We start from the raw sequence: 21,906 nt of genomic DNA, 5'->3' as shown, positions 1-21,906 counted from the left end.
TATTTTTGGGTTACGATTAGTGTTGGTATTTGAGTTTATATAATTACATTTAAGATATATATGCTTAAAAAATTTAATATATATCAAACCAATACCCTTTCAGGCTTAGAGAGATGTATAAATTATGCAAAAAAGAAGCAGAGAACTCTGGGTAGTTCTCAAACTATACCCAGAGCCTCTTTTTTGCATATATGTATATATATATCACTGAAAAAACCATAGGTTTCACACATGTTATAGTTAGCGGAAATTTTACTGATAAAAAACCAATGAAATTCCCCCGTTATAGTTAGTGCAGGCAACTATAACTCACGCGACCGCAATCCTCTGCTGATGCTAATACTGTATTTAGACACTTATTTGCCCATGTCTTCTTCCATACATTTTTAGCTATACATATATTACAAATATTTTTTTTTCATAAAGACACATATGTCATCAGCAGAAGATTGCGGTCGCGTGAGTTATAGTTGCCTGCACTAACTATAACGGGGGAATTTCATTGGTTTTTTATCAGTAAAATTTCCGCTAACTATAACATGTGTGAAACCTATGGTTTTTTCAGTGAATTTGCAAGGTTTTTTAAATGCTAATTCCTAACTATAACGTGTGTGAAACCTATGGTTTTTTCAGTGAATTTGTATGGTTTTTTAAATGCTAAGTTACTTTACGCCATTCGTGGCGTGCGCGCCCACTTAACGCAGTTCGTTCCGTGCCCGCACGGTGCGCTTCGCGCACCGTGCGCGCACAATAAGCACGCGGTGCGCTTTGCGCACCGCGCGCCCACTTTAAGCAGTTAGTGCCGTGCATGCACGGTGGGCACGCGGTGCGCTACGCGCACCGCGTGCCCACGTTACGCTAGATGGGCCATGTACGCACGATGCGCTTCGCGCACCGTGCGCACATGGAGGACATATGATGCACTTCGTTTTGAAAGGTAATATTTTAATTTTTCGTAATTTTTATAAGCCATGCACAAATGGTGCCCTTCGGGCACCATTTGCACACGGGGTGGGGAGAGTGTGGATAATTTTTTTTTTTTATATCATTTTTTACCGTACGCGTACGGTAAGCGTAATCGGCGAAATTAGCGGAAAAAAAAAAATTCCGTTTTTGGCCTTGGTGGATCTTTGGGGACTCCCTCAACATGGCTATGTGTGTGGGAGCTGTCTAAACAGCCCCTTTACATGTTTTTGTGCTTTGTATTTTCATCATCACTCTCAGTGCGAGAGAGAAAATGGCGGCCGCCGCTTCCTGGTTTCGGCCGATTCGAATGTTTACTAAGATCTAAGAGCCAATCAGAATCGCGCTCGCGCACGCCACCGTACGCGTACGGTAAGCGTACCGTAAGCGCACCGTAAGCTGGCTCAGATATATATATTGATTTAAAGGCTATTTTCTCAGAATCTACTGAACAGATTTACACCAAACCTACAAAAGGCACTTCCTTGACCTGAGGACTACCTCTCTGCCAAATTTCAAGTAATTCTGTTCAGCCGTTCGGGCTGTAGCCCTGTCTAAAGGTCCTATGGAAAAATGCATGGGAAAAACGCGTTTTGGGACCCCCCTTTTATCTCAGCCCCCGCTTGACGAATCCACCCGAGACTTTCAGGGTAGGAGCGGAGCGTAGCGCCCCACCTATTTTGAAAAATTCGCGAGGATTCATCGACCGGCGCCAAAGTTATTCAAAATAGAATGTTGCGGATTTCCTATGGAAACGTGGTCCTAACTATAACTACCTACTGGCGACCGCCAGTAGGTAATATATATATATGTGTGTGTGTGTGTGTGTGGTGTGTGTGTGTATATATGTGTATAATTGCATTTACATTTATTTAGGACAATGGTTGGAGTTAAGGAAAGGGCAAGAGATAGGCGGCTGCAGTGATTTTCGCTGGAAGAAATGGCAACAGAGTATTTTTATGGGAAATTAATCGTTATCAAAATAATGACAACTGAAAAATGTAGCCCACCTTGGAAACCCTAATCCTCAATGAGAAAAATAAGCAAGCAAATCACTGTGACCCACAGTACAATATAATACATACATTTGATACTGGAGCTTGTTTGAATAGGTAAAGAACAAGGAATGGAATCAGTAAATGGACTGAAAATCTAGGGGAGGCAATGGAGGTAAGTGCTGCAGTGGATAAGGTATAGATGTACAAAAGGGAGAGGTGGCACAAGGAAAAAACAACAGTAAAACAAAAATAAAATATGGAGGTAAACCTAGAGTTGAAAATGTAACTAGAAAGTGAATAATGTGGAAAATGTATCACAATATTTTGGATGCTTATGAAATGCTGCATTCTTTTGTAACTTCTCTAACACTACCAATAGAAACCCTGATAATGTCCATAATAATAGCATCATGCATGACCACAGAACTAGGAGTGGCCTCTTGATTATGCTCTAAAGTTGGCTTTCAGCATTGCAGAGTAGACATAAGCCTCAAAGACTCACCTGTCTGCTGGAGAACAAATGGTTTTTGTTGCGGCCGCTGTCCAGGAGACCACCACACCGGCCCAAGGCAGCCAGATCTTTCATAATCGAATTGAGGGCTTCTTCTTCATCTGCAACAGGAAACAAATCAAACATTAGCACCGTGCAAACAGAGACTGAAAGATTGTCCTGGGCTCTGCCATGCCTTGGTAACTCATTAAAGAATGCTTGGCACTTGAAGTCATTTGGGGCAGGTTTGATACATACAACTGGTCAGAGGCGCAACTAGAGCCAAATTTGGAGGGGGCTACTAAATATTTCGGGGGGGGGGGGCTGATTCTTCCAGCAAAATGCAAGAGTGGAGATGCAGGGGCTCTGAGAAGGGGTGAAAACACAACAAAGCCTCGTTAGCAAGTAAATGGTCTTTTAAAGACCTGTGAAGTACTCGGGTGCGGCTGTGTGTGTACCTGGGAAGCTGTCTCAGCCGGGCTGACACACACGACCGGAGGAGGGGGATGAAGCCCTATGAGCGCAATGGGCGCTGCACGCCTGCAACCGGTGCATACCTCCACTTGATATTTCACCATCAGATATGGTGATCTTTCTTTATGAGCGGTTCGAAAACACAACAACACAGCACAAGGCAAGCATATGCCACTAACTTAGGCGTTTCCTCCTCGGCCGGACTGGGAACGTGAACCACCCCTGGCAATTAAGTCAGAACCCGGCCCGGGGGGGAGAGATTGTGGGGGGGGACTCTGCTACTGTTATGTTGTTAAAGTATGCGATAACGCAACACTGCTGCAAAACTAGTCCCAAGTAACAAAAAAACAGCCCCCACTGCTCCAAAGCCAGCCCGCCCTTCCGGCCCAACGGGAAAATGCCCTGTGCCCGTTACGGCCAGTCCAGCCATGCTTTTCCCCACATCCTGGGAAAGTCAGTCGCTCCTGAGCAGTTCTCAAGTGAGCAGTTGTTATTCACCACTGAAGTCCAATGACCATGGGTATTTTTGCGCTGTTCAAATGTGCCAAAGGCTCCCATATCAGTTTTGTCTCATAAAAAGCGAAGTCGAGCAATCAAGGCTTAATGCAAGAGACGGCAAAGTGTATGATACCATCTGGATGTAAAGTAGGAACTCAAATGCTTCCAGCACCATAGTGGATTAGGGTCACAACTGAGCCCGGGCATTCCCCAACAAGTGACCCACATTCCTGAATCTTGCCGCTTCATGAAATAACCATTTGATTAGTCTCATTGGACTCATTTTTAGAGAAATGTTTGCTAACATAAGCATTTTAAAGCCTATACTACCAGTAACATTGGAGAAAACAAGAAGCACTGAATTTTTGCCAAAGGGTGAGGTGAAATAAAATAGCCCAAAGGTCACAACAGCTGATCTGGCTAGGGTTGCTACATGGCCATTTTTTTTGTTACTGGCATGACTGGTATTAGAATATCCTGACCAGTACGAAAATGAAAAAAAATCACCCAAAGCCGGAATTCTGTCCTCTGGTCAATGTGCACTTTAAACAGTGAACGTAAGATGAAAGGAGTTTAAAATGTGTTGTAAAGCTGCCTTATTGGTCTGTGACTGATAGCTACACTAAACAAATATTTATTATTATTATATAAAGAGTGCCCTTCAATTATCATGGTCCGGTCGTTGCAGAATCTTAAAATATTTATTTTATTTATTTGAGAAGTTTTATATAGCGCAAACATGACCCGTCAGGGTATAAGAGCGCTGTACAAAAAAGCAGACATATTAAACTAGTATAGATGTGAATAGTAAATACTGTACATATAACATGTTAAGCATACAAAAAGAGAAAAAGAAAAACAAGAAACATAGTAGATATAAAGTAACAAAATCGCATAGTAGAATGGGAGTCCAGGGTTGTATACACAAAATAATAGTCAATTTGAGTGGCTTCAGGTCTATTATTTTAGGTATTTATTCAGGAGCAACCGATTTTCTTCTTTTTTGAATGAGGAGATCGAAGGGTTCGATCTGGTTTCAGGAGGAAGTGCTTTCCATATTCTCGGGCCAAGACCAAAGAAGGAGCTGTTATAAGTTCTCTTCTTTCATGAACAAATGGGTAGTTATTTATTTATTACTGCTCTTTTATGTGGGTGAACCTGGCCCAAAGCCATTGGAGTGATTTAGATGAGCATCAGTTGCACGACACAAAACCAAATTATTTTTATTTTAGGCAAGATTGATTTGCCAGGAATCACAGGATGTTGAGCCGATGCCAGGACACAAACATAGGTCCAACTTCCCAAAGTCAGCAGCTCTATCCGTAATGTGACATCCTCTGTAGTTTCTTCTTTGCACAAGGTGGGCTCACAACAAGGCCTATACAAATACATGAACACACCCTGCACCAAGACCTGAAAGACATTGTGGCCAAGGTACAACACTTAGCCCCTAGTGAGGCAGAGTACCCTTCGCTTACTCAGCCCCTCCCCGTTCCACCACAGCCTCTGGGCGATGGCCAGCAGGGGAGGGGTTAAGAAAATCACACAGCTTCCGCTACTCCAGCAGGGGTGGGGGCGATGCAGGCTGAGGGGAAGATGGCCCAAGCGGCCGCAAAACCACCTAACAATCCATCGAGGCCCCTGCATACTCCCTCCCTTGCCCACCATGGCCTGATTGTGCTGGCCAGACGGGGAGGTGTCAGAGGAAAGACACTGCCTCTGGGCCAATCTGGCCCCACAGAGGGCCGAGGTAAGAATGGCCCAATGGCAAGAGCAACATCTGGCCCCCAGCAAGGACAATTTTGAGGCTTACCCTCCACTGCCTACCATGGCCTGAAGTGTGATGGCCTGGCAGGGAAGGAATGAAGCAAAGGACACAGCTGCTGGACCAGGCACGGGAGTGGGGAAGGTCCCGGGTGAAGATGGCTCAAGGGCCTTATTTACCAGCCTACCCTGCGAGGCTGCTGTACTCTCTCTGTCCCCCATCTCAGTTTGACCTCACGGCAGGGGAGGGAACACTGCTTCTGGGGGTCTGTCAGGCTTCATGGAGGCCAAATGTAATTCTGCCAAGCTGGCACAGCACTGGTTTAGCAATGCCACTGAAAGCCCTGCCCTTTGCAACTGAGAGCCTGCCTGCCCATGATGGGCAAGAAGACAGTAAGGGTCTGTGGGCCGGTTGACAGAGGCCCTAAAAAACCCGCCCAGAGGTGACACTTATGCACCAGCCTATCACCCAATGCCCGACTGACCGCCTTCCCAATCCAACCCTGGTAACATTGAGCCTTATGGTCCACATTAACTGTAAGGAAATGCTGGACTTATGTAATATGCACTCTGCAGTGCCCCTGGGGCACAGACAGCACAATAAACCTTTTGCAGATATGGTATGAAGAAGTCTCCCGAGTCGAGACATGTAATACAGAGATGAGATTTCTTAAAATGGCAACTACAAAGAATTGCTGCCAGCATGTGAGCTCAGATGATGTGATGAAAAATGCTCATCTTTAATACACATTTAGAATGTCTGTCATTTGTTAAGTTGTTGCAGTCACCTGAGGAAGAAAACACAAGAACGTCTCACCGGTACATTTGTGTTTTCCAGTCAGCTATCACAAAGCTATTCACCAGTTCTTCAGGGGCGGCTCCTCCTCAGGAGAGAAGGAGCGGCTCCCCGCTTGCTGCAGCGCAGCAGGCACACACAAATAAAATGGCATGGCAATGCCATTTCATGGCAATGCCATTTTATTTTCTACTGGCTTGCATGAATGTGAGGGCAGGGGGCGGGGCTGAATCTTACATTGAAGGATTATAGCTGCCACTGCAGTGCGCATGTCGGGTTGGCTGGCTCTTTTGCTATGACCAGCTCAATATTTGCTCTGTAGAACCAGCAATCCCCTGGCTCTAAAACAGGCCCCCAGCTGCAAAATGAGACTTGGGTTAGCCTGCTCCCACTAATCCTGAAGCTGCTCTCAGCATGAGAGCAGCTCCAGGATTGGTTGGATTTGCATTTCGCAAGCAGGAAGGAAGTCCTTCCCTTTCCTGCTTGTGGACACGATCGGGGATAACAGAGCTGCACCCATGGGAGCAGTACTGGTTAGTATGGGGCTATCGCACCCCGCCACATTTTTTTTACGGTAAGCGCCACTGCTGCTCTCATGAAATAATACACATCCCTCATTGACCTAATTGTCCACAGTTGATAGGTCTTACCACATGCATCCAAAATGGTTTAGATATTCCACATATTTTGGCTATCATCAACCCCCTCCCTCAGCTTCACTTCTACCCCCCAATAATGCATGTTATTCACTCATGTCTACCTGAAAATGTATAACCTGCTCCCAGACAGCAGAACATGTTAGAGAAACCTTGTGACAACAATGTGTTCACAACAAAGCACTAATATCATGTAGTCTACAATGTGTTTTCTAATCAACAGTACATACTGCTTATCAAATAAAAAACATCAATTAATGACAAGATCGGGCATAATGTGGAATCATATTGTAATGTAACATAAGGTGTATTTGTAGATCCCTGCTTATCACCCGTGAAGATATATAGGCACTGAGTAGGTGTGTGGTGAGGCTGGTCTGAGCACAGCTTCGGTGGATGCGGGTGTGTGCATGAATGAGAGTGATGCTGAACGAAGTTGTCTGGTGGGTTGGTGGAAGTGAAGCCGGTGATTAAGGTATGCGGGTCCTGTGCTGTCTAGTGACTTGAATGAGTGTGTAACAAGATTGAACTGGCAGCGCTTTTCGATAGGGACCCGCTGGAGCTCTCTGAGGAGTGGTGTAGATGCAGGAGGATGAGTCTGGTGGCAACATTTGTATGGTTTGCAGTGTGTGAAGAAGATAGTTTGGAATGCCGCCCTAGAATGTGTTGCCATAGTCCAATCTGCTTGTTATTAGGGCCTATGTGATTGTACATCTCGGGTCCAGTGGGAGGCACTTTAAGTTTTTATGTAACATGCAGAGGATGTGGAAGCATGTAAATGGAAATGGCACTGACCTGGGACTTCATTGAGGGGCTGGTCTCCAGGATGAGACCTAGGTTCCTAGTATGGTCAGTTGGGGTGGGTGCGGGTCTGAGTTCAGGGGCCATCACATGGAGGCCCACTGTGAGCCCTTATTCCTGACGATCAGCACTTCAGTTGTGTCAGTGTTAAACTTGAGGCAGTTCTCTTTCATCCAACTGGCCATGCTGGTCATGTATTGTTTGAAGTTTGTCTTGGTGGTGATGGTGTCGTCTGAAAGGGAAAGAATTAGCTTGGTGATGTTGATTCCAAGGGATCGATTGATGTTAGGCAGAGGAGTCATGTATATGCTGAAGAGTGGGGCTGAGTGATGATCTCTGTGGGACTCCGCAGATGAGTTCCTTGGGTTCTGATGTGATCTGTGTGAGCTTGAATCGTGTTCTCACGGTCAGGAAGAAAGCTATCTATGTGAGTGCTGGTCAGAGAATTGTCTGTTGATGGTCTCCTCGATGACTTTGAATGGGAAGATGAGAAGCGAGATGTGTCGGTAGATGCAGAGTAGTTCGGGGTAGGCTGAGGGTATATGACGCGAGCAGTGACTTCTGCGTGTTTCCAGCTTTCTGAGAAGGTGGCTATCTTGTTGGAGGTGTGGGTGATGGAAGCAAGCGCAGCCCTGATTGTGACTTTTCCCAGGTTGTAGATATGGTAGGGACAGTGGTTTGTGGCTACCCCTAGTGGAATGTCTTTATTGTTTCTGAAGTGTCCTCGATGGATAGAGGGTTTCATGCTGTCAGTTGGTAGTCTTTGGTTGATGAGGTTAGCAGGCTGGGATGGTGGTTGGGGAGTAGTTGGGGTTTTACGTTGCTGTAGATCTTAGTAATTTATTCATAGAAGACGTCAGAGACGTCTTCAAGAGTTCTTATGTGGAGGGATGGTTGTGGCTGTTGGGTTCGTGAATTGCTTGATCATGGCAAAAGGTTCCTTACAGTTGTTAGAGCTCGGGTCAGGGCCTTTTTCTTGGTCTGTTTCACTTGATGGTGATAGTGTCTAAGTGCAGCCTTGTAGTTGTTTCTTGCTGTGGTTTCTCCATTTCCTTGTGAGTTTTTTGCAAACTCTCTCAGACTCTCTGACATCAGCATTGTACCAGGTACCTCCTCTGTTGGATCTTAGGTGTTTGGTGTTTTTCAGGGGCGTCAAGGTATTGTCGCAGGTGGTGATCCAGTTATTGAAACTGTTTGTGTCATTGTTGAGGGTGTTGGTGAGGTCTGGGTAGTGTAGTTGGAAGGCGTATAGCCCTTCCATATCTGTAACCTTCCAGCAGCGGCTTGGGGTATTTCTAGACTCAGTAGGGGTGGTTGGTGGCTCTGTTATGTGGAAGTGGACGATGGAGTGGTCTGTTCATGTGAGTGAGGTGATTTGACAGACTTCAACCTTGTCGCTGGGGGAGAAGATGGGATTCAGGGTGTGTTTAGAGATGTTGGTAGGGCCATGTATGAGCTGAATGAAGCCGATGTTCTGTAGGCTTTCAAGCAAGTCCGAGGAGTTGGAGTCCATGGAGTCATCAAGATAAAAGTTGAAAATGTCTAGAAGTAGGAAGTCTTTGGTGCCCATTGTGAGGGGCGCAATGAGGTTTGTGAGAAGGTTGCTAAAGTGGGTGAGAGATCCTGGGGACCGGTAGCCAAGGAGAACTTTGATAGTGGTTTTGCCATATGTCTGAAGCTTGAAGTGCATGTGTTTCATAAAAGTGGCTTCTGGGTCTGTGTATGGATGGTGGTGAGTTCTCCTGGTTTATGGGGTTGGTCCAGGTGCAGGATTTTTTATCCAGTAGTGATAGCTACTGCGAAGTCCAGCGCCAATGGGGGGCTGAGCCAGGTTTAGTTGAGGAAGAGGAGGTCCAGTGCATTGGAGTCGATGAGGTCCCAAATCTCAATGGAGTACCTGCTGAGTGAGTGCGAGTTGAGAAGCATGCATGCAAGTGAGTGCTGTTGTGGGGGGTGGGTGTCTGGTGCTGTGTGAGTGTAGGTCTTGAGTTCTGACTTGATGAGGGATGCGGTGTGTGTGGGCGGTGGGAGTGGGAGAGTGGTGGCTCATAAAGAGGCAATATGAGCAGGCAAAGGGGCCCACCATGGACTGAGGTTCGGCTTGGCAGATGCATTTGTTGCAGTGTCCAGGGTTGAGCAGGTGGAGTTTGTTGGTTGTGTAGCAAGGGAAGGCATTTGGACCAGGGTACTTGGTGCTGGCAACGGTCCAGGCATGGAAGGGCACAGACTGGCATGCCCACGCTGCGGCCTCCATTAAGTAGAGCCTTGGAGAGTCCCTCGATGAAAAAAATCAATCTTAATTATGCAGCAGTAACACCTTTCACTGCCTTTGATGTAACTTAAAGTGACTTGGTTTAGTTCTTTCACAGTGTCATCATTTCAGAACTGAAAGATGTTCAGTATTATATACAACAAAGCCATAGTGGAGGAGTGTGGCTCAATGGTTAGAGCGGCAGACCCTGAAGCAGAGTTCTGGCCAGGGACCAGGGTTCGATTCCCGCCTCGGCGGGGCTCGGGCTCAATTTCCTCGGACCTATCTATTCTCGCCTCGGTGCCTATTCTAATCACGGGCCCCACGCTGCAACTCTGGGCAATAGCTTGCTTAGCCTCCACACCGGCCCCAACAGCGCTAAGGATGCCTGGCTTCACCCTGGGGGTGCCCAGGAGTGGACACTTCACAGGGAAAGCCAGGAGGGGTTCCACAGCGGTATGAGTATCAGTGCCAGGAAACCGAAAAAGGCGACACCGCAAGGTGTCCGTCTGGTGACAGTGCGCTCTATAAGTACCTTGACATTTACATTTATTTATATAGTTGTTGCTTATTTATCTTATGCAACTAACAACCATTAACAAAGCTAATAGTCCTGGCTTGTTGTAGGTGTATTGTTACTTGTTGTATTGTCCATCTGGATGCAATGACAGAAGCAGCCAAATACCAGTTTTTTTTTAGCTTTTCTGTTTTTAAGCCATGCCCTTAATTACATTGGGCACGCCCCTTTAAGAGAACCCCCCCCCCAGTTTTTTTCATCTGATTTAAAGCCCTGAGTACTGCAATTTTACATCAACAGAGCGGCGCAGTAGGACAGCGCTCTTCAACATAGAAACACAGAAGAGGACTAAGAAAATTAATCAAATGAAATTTTTAAACCCAGTACAATACCTGTTAATTAAATTATTTTTTTATAACAGCTGCTAACAAGCCCTGCTCTGGAAGACATGCAAATGTACTTCCCACTGTTTTCAGTTGACCCTCTCAAACAAGCAGTTGCAATGCAATAGGTCTCACATTAGTTAAATGCAGAGCTATTTGCTTTGCAAGCGTAAAAGTTAAATGGCAGCGAAACAGCTTTAAAAAACAAAATTATTAACTTTTGTAACAATGGCGGCAAGCCACGCGGCGTGCCGCCGTTACTCCAAAAGTAAATAAATAAAAAATAAAGTTCATTAAAAAACATTGTTTGCCCGCTGCATTACTTTTCCATTTGCAAAGCCAATAGGTGTGCATTTAACTGATGTAAGACCTATTGCATTGCAAATGCTTACACTGGAAACAGTGCCTGCACGAGAAGCTGCACACAGGCTGTGCGCGGAGTGAGATAAGAGGAGCTGTTGGAGAGAAAAATGGGCATGAGGGAAACAGAGTAGGAGCAGGGATGTTGTGAAGCGGGGCTTGCACAATGTCCATCAAAGTTTGTCGAGCAACGCCCAAGAAAATAAAGGCACGGCTCACCAAACTCTTTTTTTCTTTTTTTCAATATTTTATGTTTTTAGTAAGGAGTGCAGCATTCCGCCTGTGCCACACTACTTATTAAAAGCATAACATTTTGAAAAAATAGACTTTGGCGAACCGTGCCTTTCGCTGCAGTGGGGCAAAGTGTTTGCTGCCTAAAATCTTTTTTTTTAAAAAGCATTACGTTGCGGGAAAGGTATCCTGCCTGCAGGCAGGCAAAAGGCATGTAGGAAAATAGCGCTTCCAGACTGTAAATAAAGCATACAAAGTAACAACATGTGAAAGGGCCAGTACTTCGGGGAGGTAACAGAAGAGGGACTAATAAGCCTATTAACAAATCAAAAGCCAACATTTACAAAGGACAGTGAAAGCAGCCAATTAAAAAGATGGGCGGAGTGTGGGCGGATCTTCAAGGCCATACCTGAATACAGCATGTCTCGAAGAGACTGCGCAAGTGCTGCCTAGGCGACACCTAAAAACAAGCATTTGCAATGCAATAGGTCTCATATTTGCAAGAGTTTGAGCGATTGGCATTGTAAATGTTAATGGCTTTTATTTATGTGTTTTGAATCTTGCAAGCTGTGCGAAAAGACACTCTTTGTACTTATAGTTGTTGCTTACGAGAAGCAAAACTGCGCCTCTTTTACTGCCAGTCTTGCTTCTCGTAAGCAAGGACTATAAGAACAAAGTGCGTCTTTACGCACCGCTTGCAGGTTTTAAAAACACAAATTAATGGCATTCACATTTACAATGCCAATATAACTCTTGCAAATGCGAGACTTGCTGCATTGCAAATGCTTGTTCTTGTTAGTAGTGATGGAGGTACAGAAGTAGGTTGCAAGGGTTTAAACTTTTTCCTGGGCTACCCTGTGGGTAGACAAGCCTCACTTTTGCGAGCAATAGCAACATTGATTACCTTAGATTTCTGGCACAGAAGACAGATATAATCTTGAGGTATCGGCGGCCACAAGAGTCGCACGTTCCTGTGACTGTGTCTGTCAAAGATCGGCATGTTCCTTCTCTTGTGTCTGTCACACCAAAAGTCCAGAGATACACTGCTGTGGAGACACAACTGAGTGATCAGCAAAGAATCTGTACGCATTCAACGTCCTTGAATTTATGACTGCTATTGCAGCAGGCTAGTGGCTAATGCAGGCATGGTATGAGAGAGTATGCTCTTCTGCAGGCAGGTTAGAGTATATTTTAAGATTGCTTGCCTGTGGATCTTGCATCCTTGTGCTCAGGTAAATGCATTCACAAGCGCTGCTCGTGTTTGAACAATGGTGGCTGGAATCTGCCGTTAAGCCTGCACAATCAGAATCAGGCCACAGCGTGTTACTCGGTGTTGATGGTTTTGGTGGGTAAATATGGTTTACCATTGTGAGCATGTGAGAGGCTGAGAGATGTGTGATAAAAGTGATGAAACTTCCATAGAGTTCCTCTCATATAGTCTATGGCAGTAATTGTTGGTGCAGATTCCTACTCGTTCTGTACTTATGTATATCCTCTGCACGCCAACCACACGTCGCAAGCTGATTTATAAGGAAGATGTGAGCGCAAAATATATTACATATATTATTTCCCGCTATGAAGTGCTTTGGTGTGATCTTATTTAATTAACTTAATTTGATTGCGCAGAATTAAGTTGGTTTGTACTCCTGTTGCTCACGCTTACTGTCCCTATCGCTCGTGCTTGCTCCAATTGGAGGGTCGAGGGATGTTAGTGTGTAGTGAGGCCTGGAGTATAGAGCTACTAACTTTGTGCGGTTGTGCTCCTTGCCTTTAATTCAGAGGTTCATAGTTAATTGTTATTGGAGCTAGGCACAGCAGTGTTCAGTCATCCTGGCACCATTTTGACAATATATAGTATGCAGTAAGTTTGATCTCATCGCTCCCGTATGCTCTGATCGCAGGGCCAATGGATTCTAGCGTGCAGAGGGCACCAGTAGTATAGCGCAGTTAACTTGCGAGATTAACAGCCAATTATCATCAGGACCAGGCAAGGCAGCGTTCTGGTGAGCTGGAGCCATTTTAACTGACATATGTAGAGGGCCCACAGGTAGGGAAGATGCCATTATCGAGTGCTGAGGTAATGCGTTGGCAGAGGGCAAGCGCTTTACCGTAGGTGCCTTTGACCTCCGGAAGCTAATCCCTTCCCGGAGATCAAAGCCTTTGGGGTGGAATGGAGGAGCGCCTCACGTTTATACCTCCTGTTTACACCTGTGTGCGACAACACGTGACCTGTGCATCGTGAGAAGTGAAACCTGTTAGTGTAACAGGAGACTGGTGAGAGCTGCGGCTGGCGAACGTGCAGCAAGGCGGAAGAGACACTGGCTGTGCGCGATCAAAAGCTGGTTTGAAGGACTGCTGATGAAACAGTGACATGCCAGAGGACTGGACGGCGCAATCCCAAAACGTTGTTGAGGTTATGGTAAAGGGAATTATATTTCAGATTAACAGGAGACTGGTGAGAGTTGCGGGTGGCGAACGTGCAGCAAAGCGGAAGAGACGCCGGCCGTGCGCGAGCAAAAAAAGACGCCGTGCATGAGGACAATATCACTGATAAGGGAGGGGGTGGCAAATGGTGATCACTTTCGCGGCCGCTTTGATGTTCTCAGTGGCCGCGCGGCTCAATGAGAACATCAAAGCGGCCGCAAAAGTGATCAGGCAGGCTGCAAATGGTGCGCGCGCCTGGCGCACATGCACTGTATTTGGAGGCCTGAAAAGCACTAGTTTTCACTTCCAAATCCCCGTTTACTAAAGCTTTGGCCAGAGCAGCGCTAAAGCGCTGGCTCAGGCGAGACCTAAACAGGACCTGAAACAAATTTGCCAAAATCTGCCAGGACAGCTGGTGGAAAACCGGGATTATCCCGGCAAATACAGTATGTCTGGTCGCCCTAATACATAACGAACTGAATTAAACAATTAGATTGTCCCCTATGCATTTTTGACCCTGGATGAGTTCAATTTGTTATCTTTAGGAAAAAATATTATGAATATTATCAACACAAGGAGCGAACAAGAGGCATCTAGTAAATGTAAAAATGTGGCATAAACTTGATGGGTCCTGGCTGGAAAAATTTAGTAGAGGAAACTTGATAGGAAAGTGTGGCATTTACCATTATCACCAATTAGAACATTGGAATGTTGGAAGCTCCATTGAAAACAATGGAGTGCTCCGGGCTTATAATGGCTGGGATAAGCCCCGAGCTCCAACATTCCAATGTTTCTTTGTTCACAGCTCTGGCTGTGATTAAAGGCTTCAGGGAGCCTGAGGGGATTTGAATCCCCTCGCACTCCCTGAAGGCTTTGTTTTATTTGTTGGAACATTCTGCCCTCTAGTGGCAGAATGTTCTAATAGCCTTATAGCCCTTCGTAGCAGGGCTATACCGGCTCGGGCCTTTAACGATGTAGCGGGCCTTTAATAGGCGGTATAGCCCACTACAGTGGGCTATAATAAAGCTGGAAAGATGGAGATTATTAGCGAACTGCAGAAGGCAACTGCCCAGCATTGACAGATGACTGCGAACTTCAAACGTCACCGCCAGTACAGGTAGCGAACTCAAAGTGAAAAAAATAGTATGCTGTTGCCAAAACTACTACTAATTAGCATACCTGTCTTCAATAATTACTCAGGTCTATGCATGTGGAGACACTGTAATCACAAAAGAAATCCAGTACCCAACAAGAAGCCATACAAGAAAACATGCTAATGTGGTTCAAAGGACGGCCACTCACTTGTAATTATCCAGAGTTAAGAAACTGCACCTCTGGAATGCAGATGTAAAACCAAGGTCGGCCATGTTGGGAAAGGTTAATAGGAAAGAAAACCAAAAATCGATGTGTCTAGAGAAAGATGACGTGATCCAATACTTGTAGAATACTGAGATACCAGATCAAACTGAACAAATGGGTAAGAAAAAGGAGTCGCAAGAGAAACTAAAGAGAACCGAACCAGTTAAAAGCATAAACCTCACTCGGGTGACTAAAAATGAGAAAAACAGAATGGTAAACAAAGTAAAGTATCTAATTGCAAATGCTGGGAAACACAAACTCGTGACGGACAAAAAAGTTACTTGCAGGGCTAGAAAATTCAGGAGTAAATATAAAATAAAGAAAGAAACATATATGTACATGTGCGAAGAATAGCTCAATGGAGCCCTGTTGATCCACCACCGCTGTATGGCCCACACATGCAAGCAGCTTATACCATATGAATATAGGCTATGGAGATGAAAACATAACAAATGACAGCATGTCAGTTTCTTTACTTTCTCTATCTGCAGTTCGAAACTCTGGAGAACATCTTCTCATTGTGTTTGTTCCGGCGGTGTTGCCTCAGCACCACCTTGGCACCCACGACCACAGTGACCCTCCTTCCTAGTATCTGTGCCGAAGCCACTCTATCCACTGTCTTTGTCTACATGGGACTTACGTTGTGAGGAACTGTACCTACCCTACACAGTATTTTTATTATAAATTAACACCTGGAAAACTAACTGCGGGGCATATTATCAAGAAACGGCGTTAACAATTATCGCCAGTTTAGCGGCAGAAAACTGCTGCTAAAGCTGCGATAATGAGCTTGATAATATGCCGCAGAGAATTCCAATAGAAGCCCATGTTCTGGTGTCAACATGCGCTTCTATTGGAATTCTCCAGGGCAAATTATCAAGCACATTATCGCCGCTTTAGCGGCAGTTTTCTGCCGCTAAACCGGCGATAATTTTAACGCCGTCCTTGATAATATGCCCCTGCTTTCTCACAAACTGCACAGAGGTCTATTGTCGTAGCTGTGACTAATGATAACAATGCCATTATGGATAGCACTTAAATATATTTCTAGTCAGCTCCTTTTTTTGCCCTTTTGTAGTGCTGCAAGTAAGAATTGCTATTTTGGTCCAAACTCAATACTGTTCTTTTTTTTTAATGGACATCTGATAAACGAAAGGATGAGTCTGTCCTATCAAGATACAAACCTGCAACTAGCAGCTTTCCAAGAGGTCTCAGCAGTGACCCCTTTGCTATCTCAGCTGTTTAAGTGGAAAAGTGGTTGTAATCTTGAATTAATATTTGCGCTATATAATATCAATGCACCTTGTTCTCCAATGATTACCAGTGATGGGTACAGAGGCCTCATTAATAGAGATATTGACAAACAACAAGTATACAAATATAGAAATATGTATTTACAATACATATTTACATACTTAAAAATAAGTATTACAAGTATACAATTATACAAATATGTATCTGCAAATGCATATTTACTCCTAGACAATTGACAAACAAATTATGCTGTTTAGGTTTTAGCTCTAGACAGCGCATGTGCTGTCCCAAAAGAGACATATTGTATATACTTTGTGGGCTTCAGCCCGCCCGTAGGCTTGCCATTTGCTGGCACCATCGTCACTCTCCTATTCTTTCTGCCTATTTGTCCATAGCATGCATGCCTTTTCCTGTATTTAACCCTCCCCGAGAGCAGGGACCAATTACTACTATACATCCTCTGCTCCCAATTAACGACCATTTTAGGAACTCCGTTCTTCTTCTTTTTTCTTTGTTAAAGAGCCCTCCTTAGGAGCGCTTGTGTTTTAAATCACTCAGAGTGCCGCTTCTGTATACAGGACTGTAAATCATGTTCTTATCTAGTCACATTTGATGATCATTCAAAGACTGAGATCAAATGTCAGATGCAGTTTTTAGAGGTTGTCTGCTCCGCGCCCCAACCCCTCCCGCTTCGCTACTTGCCCCTCCCTTTCCAGCCAGGTCTGTGTTTATTTTTTCATCTGCCTCACAGTTCCTTGTGCTCGTGTTTTCACTTCTGTAGGTCTCACATCAGCCTCCCCTCCTTTCCAGCCAGGTATAAGTTTATTTATTCATCATCCTCACAGTTCCATATGCGCAACACCAACTCCAGAAGACAATGCACAACGGCAACTTCAGTAGACAATAATATGCACGTAAGGCTGAAACGTGTGCAGTGCTTCATGGGAGAGGTAGTCCATGTGGTAGACTTCTGGGCTGCCCAGCTCCTTAAAAAGATACAACACCCAGGAACCCGGGCAACAACGCAAAAGTAGCAGTAGTCTACAAAGGGGCAGTGTGGTGTCGCAACAGGACGCATGCAAGGGGCATGAAAGACAAACATAATACAGAATGTATAACTCTTTAAGCCAGTTCTAACTTTTAAGCAAAACGCATGTTGTATTCAGAATTTGTATACATTAGCTTACAACAGTAAATAATACATGTCTAAATATCGTTGGCATCTGTGAGACTTACCCGGCGCTGATGCCATTTTACAATCAGGATGAGTGTCACCTGAGGGAAGCATATTGTTATTAGGAAGGCCATATGACTTTAAACACAGGGCAGCTCATTTTGCAGACAACTTTAGACTCTGTGAGCATGTGTGCATGAGTTCCTCGGAAGGTAGGCAAAACGAAACATCACGTGACCTTTCCTATCGTCAGGGGACTTGGTTGCCATGGAAACGAACAACAGATGTGGTTGGGGTGAGCGAAGCATCTGTTATTTGGTGCTGCATAGGACCAGACCATCCTACAAGTTGACGTTGGTTCGCTGCACTGGGACTTGCCTACACAATCCAAGTATGTAGCACATCACCGGTGACTGCGAGTATGACAGCTCATCAAATGCAGTGTTTCACACTGAAATTCATATTTTTCAGGGGGCATATCTGTGTTCTATTTCCATATTTGTTAGTATGCGCTTAAGTAGCCCACCATCAGCCAATAGGATGGCATGATAGACAGCACGTCCTGTTATCCGCATGACTTTGCAAACAGTTTCTATGTTTTCATGGCCCCCGCCCAATTGCTGCATGCCCACACCCCACCATTTTGAGATTGGCTCAGAAAGCTCTGCCCGCAGAACAACACCTCTATTGCAATCTCGATCTTGCCTCGTACTCTGATCTCTATGGCAGTCTCGCTGTTGTTCCTTTGACTCTTCTCTATGGCAGTTCTCTTCCTGTGTCATTTATTCTCTATTGCAGTTTGCACCAGGACTCTCTTCTCTATAACTGTCTCCTGCACTTACTCTTCACTGCAGTGCCACCCACCATCCTCCACCTCCATTCGAGATGCATGATCAGTGTCTCCCCCACCTGCACTCACAGGGAAGTGCCTCATGGGGGGGGGTACCAACGTCGGTGTTTATGCCCGTGATTACACAAAGGAGTAACAGCGCATCAGCTGCGGGCACTTGGGTACTGCATCTGCCTGGGAACACTTACCAACTATCCATGTAATGCTGAAACACATTAACACTGATAAAGCTAATAGATCTTGCATTGCCGAGACCTATTGGCTTTGCTAATGCTTGTTGTTAAAATGTTACTGTCTGCTCTAACTCTACGTCTCAAAGCACATTCCCGTTCGCACCATATTAAAGGTATGAGTTGCTAATGTTTTTTGCTGCTATACAGAATCAGGAACACTGTAAAATACTAAACACAACTCACTGCAGCAGTACAAGACAAAAAGCTTCTCGAGATGAGAAAAAGCCCCTTGGAAACGGCTTGGGCTGTCTAGACTGCTCTGTTATGATGGCTGGCCTCGTCGAAATGCCATCACCAAGGAAACTGTGCAGCAAAACCACAGTTATTCCATTCAGTACGGTTAAGCATCCCAGCCACATCTGAAGCAGAAAGTCCGGGCAGAAAGTACAGCAACTAAAACAAGAATTTATTTTGCACTCAAAGAACACCATTGAGTTGCTCACTGTATAATCCTTCACCTCTAGTGCCCCATACTTCCTACCTCCTTCTAGGCTGGCTGTGCCCAATTCAGAAAACGTTTGCACTCAGAACACAAAACAAATGACCAATTTATTGATGGAAAATTCCAATCCAGATTCAAAGATTCAATACAATTGGATTTCTGTTTGTGCTAAATAACAAAAAAAATACAAAACAATAATACAAAGAGGGCAAAAATAATCGAAAAACCTAAAATTAAATAGCAATTTACAAAGCCTCAAAAATGCATATTATCAGAATAAACTAGGTATCAAATCCTTGGTCCAGAAAAAAAAACATAATTTGAAACAACATGTATACTAAGGTGCTACATCTCCTGCCCCCAATATGGAAGCTTATTTAGATTGTGTTTAAAACAGGAAACAAAGTAAAAGTAAGAATAATAAATGATTATGGTGACAGTAACAATTTTCCATTTTCGTGGAGAACGGTGGACGAGGAGTGCTAAAAGTGGCAAGAAGAGAAGGGTGGCATGATGAGGAAATGGCTAATAGGAGGTTGGGGGATAGGCTTGAAGACCCCCTAAAAAGAAGATTTGGGAAATAGAGGTGGGGTGTAGTACATGAGGAACAGAGGTCAGTTTAAAGCAAACACTGGGAAAGTCAATTTTGTTTACAGATGTTGCATGCACAAATGCTGTTCAACACAACAAAGCCTGCCCTTTTGGATTTGACAGTGCTGGTGAAAAAGCAGCAAACATGGATTGCTATCTGTATAGAATGCTTATAAAAGTTGAAGAACTGAATGCTGCACACAGCGTGATAATTATGTACACTTTCTGATTTAAAATAGACAATAATGCATCCCAAGAGATATGGGGCATAGCTTTGTCAGTAAGACTGAGGGAGTGTGAGCTTCAGATTTTCCAACAATCAGGCTGGCATATAATGTTAAAATACACTATATGGCAATCAAGGTGCATGAGAGGGGCCGAAGGAGCAGTGGAAAGGGAGAGGAATGTGGATGGGTAGGAGTACTAAGTGAGGAAACACAATATTTTGTAAAATAACCAACATCATTGAGAACTTTCAAAACAGAGACACAGAGAATGTGTGTTTACGTTTTTTCCTGCGTGGATCTAAAAATTCTTGGTGAAATCCGACAGACAGCTCACCATACACGACTAAAAGCACCTGTATTCAACTATTATTCTGAAAAGACATTTTTTTTTGGGGGGGGGTAACACCCCAATCACCCCCTCTGGAGCTACGCCCCTAAATAGAAGTACTTCTGGCACAGAGGAATCAGACAGCAAATAGCCAATGGCTTGAGGTTAAAGGTAATACTCTGGGTGGAACCAAGGAACATTTTTGTATTTTTTTAAAACATGGTAAAAATATGTTTTTCAGAGACCTGCGCTATTAAGCCAGACCTATAAAAAGATGAAGTGGCTTTTGAGGAGAAGTAGTTAGGATTGAGGTGAACGTAGGAGGGAAAACAAAGCAGGGAGAAGAACGTAAGGGGGCTAAGTCCCCATGGGAGAAATAAAAAATATAGAAGTATAAAAAAGGGGGAAGAACTATCCCAGTGATGGTAGAAAGCATTGATATTGCGCTGGGTAACGGCAAGGAAATACTGGGTTGGTGTGATCCATTGAGAAACACTAACGTTGTGTAAAAAAGGACATTGAAGGCATTCTCCATTTTATTTTTGTTTTGAAAATGTGGTAAATGACATTTGTTTTGACATTATAACCATGTAAACACCTTTGAACGTTCGTAAAAACTTGTTAGGAAAATATACTTTAATCACCTTTTGGAATATTATGTTTTTAAGGCGAGTGTACCAGGGGCCAGATGTACGACCATTGTGATTTGCAACATGCAAATTGCGACAAATTGCGAGTCGCAAATCACAATGTACAACAGTGTCTCAGACACTGTTTGCGATTCCCAATTGGTCATAATTGCATGCCTCATGAATATTAATGAGGCACTCGCAATTTGCAACCCCATTGGGAATGGCTTGCCCTCCCAGGTATGGTGGCCTGCTGGGCTCAGCAGACCCCCATGTCTGGTACTGCTTTTAAATAAAGCAGTTTTATTTTTTAAATGCAGCCCGTTTTCCTTAAAGAAAAATGGGATGCATTTAAAAAGAGAAAATTAAACGTTTTTGTTTAATTTCTTAAGGGCATGTAGTGGTCCCTGGGACCACCGCCTGCCCCTAAAAAATATTTTCCTCTGCATTTACAAAAGGGAAGGGGTACCCTGGGGACCCTTTCCCGTTTGTAAGTGCTTTACCACCCTTTTAAGAAGGGTGGTAAACTGCGACTGTTTTGCGACCACAATTGCAGTCGCAAAACTGTCTTACATAGGGTTCAGACTCGCTATTAGGAAGGGACGCCCTTGGAAGGCCCCTTCCTAATCCTATTTAGCAAGCCACAAATCATTGGCGAGTCGCTATATAGGGTTAGTACATGGGCCTTTTGTTTTTTGCATGCGCAAACCGGTTGCAAACCCGTTTGCGCATGCAAATAACGGTCGTAATCTGGCCCCAAATGTGGCGAATCTGTCAGCATGGCAAAGTTGCTGCATTAAGGGGTTTAGTGTAAGGAACCGCATTCCAAGGTGAGACAGCCTGAAAAGGTAAGTGATATGCTAGGGTAATCACATACCCCTTCCAGGTAGTTTTCCAAACTGGAAACGGACGTGATTTTAAAAAATAGCTTTTCCAGAGCGGAATGAGTTGGAAAGACAGCCATATTTACTAGAGGAATAGGGGGTGGGCATATTTTTCACTGAGGAGAAAAAAAGAAAACATGTTACCTTAAAAGTACCCTTCTGCATGTAAAATCTAGCAACACTACTTTCATCCCACCCTTTAATAGGTGCCCCTGCTGTCCCCCATCTTTATTTTAATTCCTCTCCATGTGCCTTTCCTTCTTTTCACCCCCCTGTTCTCCATTGCCTTATCCTATGCCCTGCTTTATGATTTCTCCTTTTTACTTCCT

The 21,906-nt window shown here is 44.5% G+C and overlaps 1 protein-coding gene across 3 annotated transcripts in view; it reads right to left on the bottom strand.

The window, feature by feature from the left end:
• LOC146796342 (mitogen-activated protein kinase kinase kinase 3-like) overlaps positions 1 to 21,906 on the bottom strand; it is a 436,047-nt gene that overhangs the window by 168,194 nt on the left and 245,947 nt on the right. For all 3 annotated transcript variants that reach the window (XM_085628867.1, XM_085628866.1, XM_085628865.1), the window contains exon 3: positions 2,464 to 2,573. In XM_085628867.1, coding sequence (XP_085484993.1) covers positions 2,464 to 2,573 — 110 coding nt within the window. The remainder of the gene's footprint in view (positions 1 to 2,463; positions 2,574 to 21,906) is intronic.

Source organism: Triturus cristatus, chromosome 10 (assembly GCF_964204655.1).
Source record: "Triturus cristatus chromosome 10, aTriCri1.1, whole genome shotgun sequence".
Lineage (NCBI taxonomy): Eukaryota > Metazoa > Chordata > Amphibia > Caudata > Salamandridae > Triturus > Triturus cristatus.
This window is presented reverse-complemented; position numbering and strand designations above follow the sequence as displayed.